The sequence below is a fragment of the Myodes glareolus genome, chromosome 6 (genome assembly GCF_982192425.1).
Source record: "Myodes glareolus chromosome 6, mMyoGla1.1, whole genome shotgun sequence".
Lineage (NCBI taxonomy): Eukaryota > Metazoa > Chordata > Mammalia > Rodentia > Cricetidae > Myodes > Myodes glareolus.
The window spans coordinates 41,780,316-41,783,392 of record NC_142031.1 but is presented as its reverse complement, the minus strand read 5'-3'; the positions used below and the strand labels follow the sequence as shown (position 1 = coordinate 41,783,392).

The window sequence follows — 3,077 nt, the reverse complement described above, 5'->3', positions numbered from 1 at the left end:
GCATGTACAGAGGAAGGAAAGGGAAAGTTTCCTCAAAGAATAAATATATAGTTAATGAGAAGTTTTACCACACCGAAATGGTTACACATTTGATGAAGGGAAGATCCATCTCACAGAGAAAAGATGCACATTTAATGAAGGAAAGTTCCATTACATAATGAGAAGCAATATAGTTGATGAAGGGAAGATCCATCACAAAGAGAAAAAGGATGGGAGGGTGGTGAGAAAAATTTGAAATTTCAGTCCTACAGGACCTATCCAAGCTGTAGAGAGCTTTTACACAAGGAACATTGATCCTTTTTCAAGTGTTAATGATGACCAGATAATATGTTGCAGCTATTTATATGTAATGTCTGCTTCCAAAAGTCTCTTCATGTTAATGTTGTATGAAATACAGTGACTTTTCACTGAGAATGCCAATGATTTTTGCATCACAATCAGGTAAGTCTGGATTTCCAAATGTCTAGAGTTCTTTGACTGATGTAGTTAGTCCTGATCTAGTTGTCAGACCTTCAGTCAACATTGGGTTCACCTCTTCGGTAGGCATAGTTTACCTCTCCAGTCAATAACACTTTTCTCCTGCACACTGAATTTAAGCGCTTTCCTCTAGATCATTGTTTCTCAATCTATGGAATGCAACCCCTATGGAAAACTTTTGTCTATAAACATATTCATATTATGATTCATTACAGGAGCAAAATAACTCTATGATGTTGCAAATATGGTTGAGGAGTTACCACACCATGAGGAACCCTATTAAAGGAACACAACATTAGGAAGTTTGAGAACTATTGTTCTAGATAATTGCCTGATCATTATTTAAATATTATTTTGAAGTGTGTTATAAAATTTTGAAGTTCAATTAAAGCGTTTTGCATGCAATAAAATGCATATTTAATTTGCTTCAAAACATAAGTCAAACAATAGGCAAAGTGAAATTAGCAAATATTCATTAAATCATGCATTCAAAATTAATATAATAGGTCATGTTTTGTTGAAATCCCAGGGAAGCCTTCTCTTTTATTGAAGGAAAAAAAGAAGTGAATATGGGAGATATAGGAGGTAGGGAGAGGACTGGACAGAGTGGACAGAAAGGAAATTGTGGTCATGATGTAATGTATGAGAGAAGAATATAGGAAAAAGCAAACAAAAAACAAATACATTGTCAATTATGGTAATCAATCAATACATACATACATATATATATTCAAACTTGCAACATTTTGATATCTACTACATTAATGTACTTAGGTGTTAGAACAAATACATATTTTACTGATTCAAACTACAATTTACAACTTCCACCTATGCCATCATTATAATTTTTCCAGAAAAAAATGCCCAAGTGTTAAAAATAAATGTGCAAGCACATGTGCCACAGTTGTTTAGAACCACATTTTCATTTTCAGTTTTTGTAGAGCCTCTTTCACATCCGTGTTCCTGAGGCTGTAAATCAAAGGGTTCAACATGGGAATCACAAGAGTGTAGAACAATGAAGTCATTTTGTCTTGATCCAGGGAATAAGAAGAACTAGGGCGAAAGTACATGAAAAGCATAGTTCCCTGGAAAATGGCCACTGTGGTCAGATGGGAGGTGCAGGTGGAGAAAGCTTTGAATCTCCCCTCAGCAGAACGGATCTTCAAGACTGATAAAATGATGTAACAATAAGACACTAGAACTCCTGAGATAGTGCTCAGTTCAATGAAGCCAAAAACAGTAAATAAGGCCAGTTCATTGACTTGTATATCTGAGCAAGAAAGGAGGTAAAGTGGAGGCAAATCACAAAAGAAGTGATTGATCTCATTAGATCCACAAAAGCATAAACGAAATGCCAAGGTTGTATGTATTAAACCATCTGTTGTTGCTACCAGGTAAACCCCAGCCATGAGCAAGGAACACACCGTGCTGGACATGTTCACGGTGTAGAGCAAGGGGTTGCTGATGGCCTGGTACCTATCAAAGGCCATCACTGCTAGCAGAAGACACTCAGAATCAGCAAAGACACAGAATGTTAAGAACTGCAGAGCACAACCAACAATGGGAATTGATTTCTCCTCAGTCAAGAGATCCACCAGCATCTTGGGTCCAATTGCTGTGGAATAGCAGAGGTCACAGAAAGAGAGATTGCTAAGAAAAAAGTACATGGGTGTGTGGAGTTGAGAGTCCACTCTAATTAAAATGATCATCCCAAGATTGGCCAGAAGAGTAATGAGATAAACAAGTAAGAATGTGGTGAACAAGCCTACTTTTGTGCCAGGGTTATTGGTAATTCCCAAGAAAATGAATTCATTCACAGAAGAGCAATTTCCTCTATCCATTCTGCTTTATTTTATAAAGTTTAAAAGATAATTTCAAAATTGAGTAGGTGCATTCTCAGTTATCTCTAAAAAATAAAATAATTCATTCTCTTGATTTATTTTATTAAGAAATCTATTCAATAAGTTACATGTAAATAGATTTTTATGGTAGTAATCATAATGGAACATACCTTATAGTTTGAAGATTCTGTTGTCATGATATGTAACATCCATATACCATTGTGCAAAATGTACTTATTACATTCTCAATATTTTGACCCTCTCTTTTACTACATTTACAAACATATTTTTGATTTCCTGAAATCTTACTTGATCTTCAACGTATGTTGACAAAAACAGCATTCAAAGAGATTTTAGGATATAAAATAAAATGTTAGACATTTCTTTGTGTTTAAAAACATTTACCTAAGCAGAATATTAATTATATGTATTCAAGTTCTCTAAAATCATGATTGGTTGAAAGAATATTTGTCAATTCTGAAAGCAATGGATGTCTATGACACTGATTGATGAAAATTAAAATCATTTTATTCTGAAGCCATGTAGCTTATAGCTTGTGATAACAAAGAAATAAATCAGATTTTCATGCAAGAATATACTTTATTTTCACTGGTCTTTATGTCTTTTCCAAAGAATTGTCTAGACTATGGGCTCTCAAAGAAGCATATTTAAAAAAAAACTGGTAAATCTGCAACTTAAGACTACTATTTGTCTCATGTTTAGTTTTTAAGTCAAGAATTACATCTTAAATATAAAAAG

At 34.1% G+C, this 3,077-nt stretch overlaps 1 protein-coding gene across 1 annotated transcript; it reads right to left on the bottom strand.

The window, feature by feature from the left end:
* Window positions 1-1,385: 1,385 nt before the first annotated feature.
* Window positions 1,386-2,336, bottom strand: LOC125409428 (olfactory receptor 5W2-like). Its single transcript, XM_048448455.3, has one exon. The coding sequence runs from the start codon at window positions 2,316-2,318 to the stop codon at window positions 1,386-1,388; it is 933 nt and encodes a 310-aa protein (XP_048304412.2). The 5' UTR covers window positions 2,319-2,336.
* Window positions 2,337-3,077: the final 741 nt, after the last annotated feature.

Excerpts from the sequence above, each read along its gene's own strand:
- LOC125409428 (XM_048448455.3), bottom strand. The coding sequence starts at position 2,318 with ATGGATAGAGGAAATTGCTCTTCTGTGAATGAATTCATTTTCTTGGGA.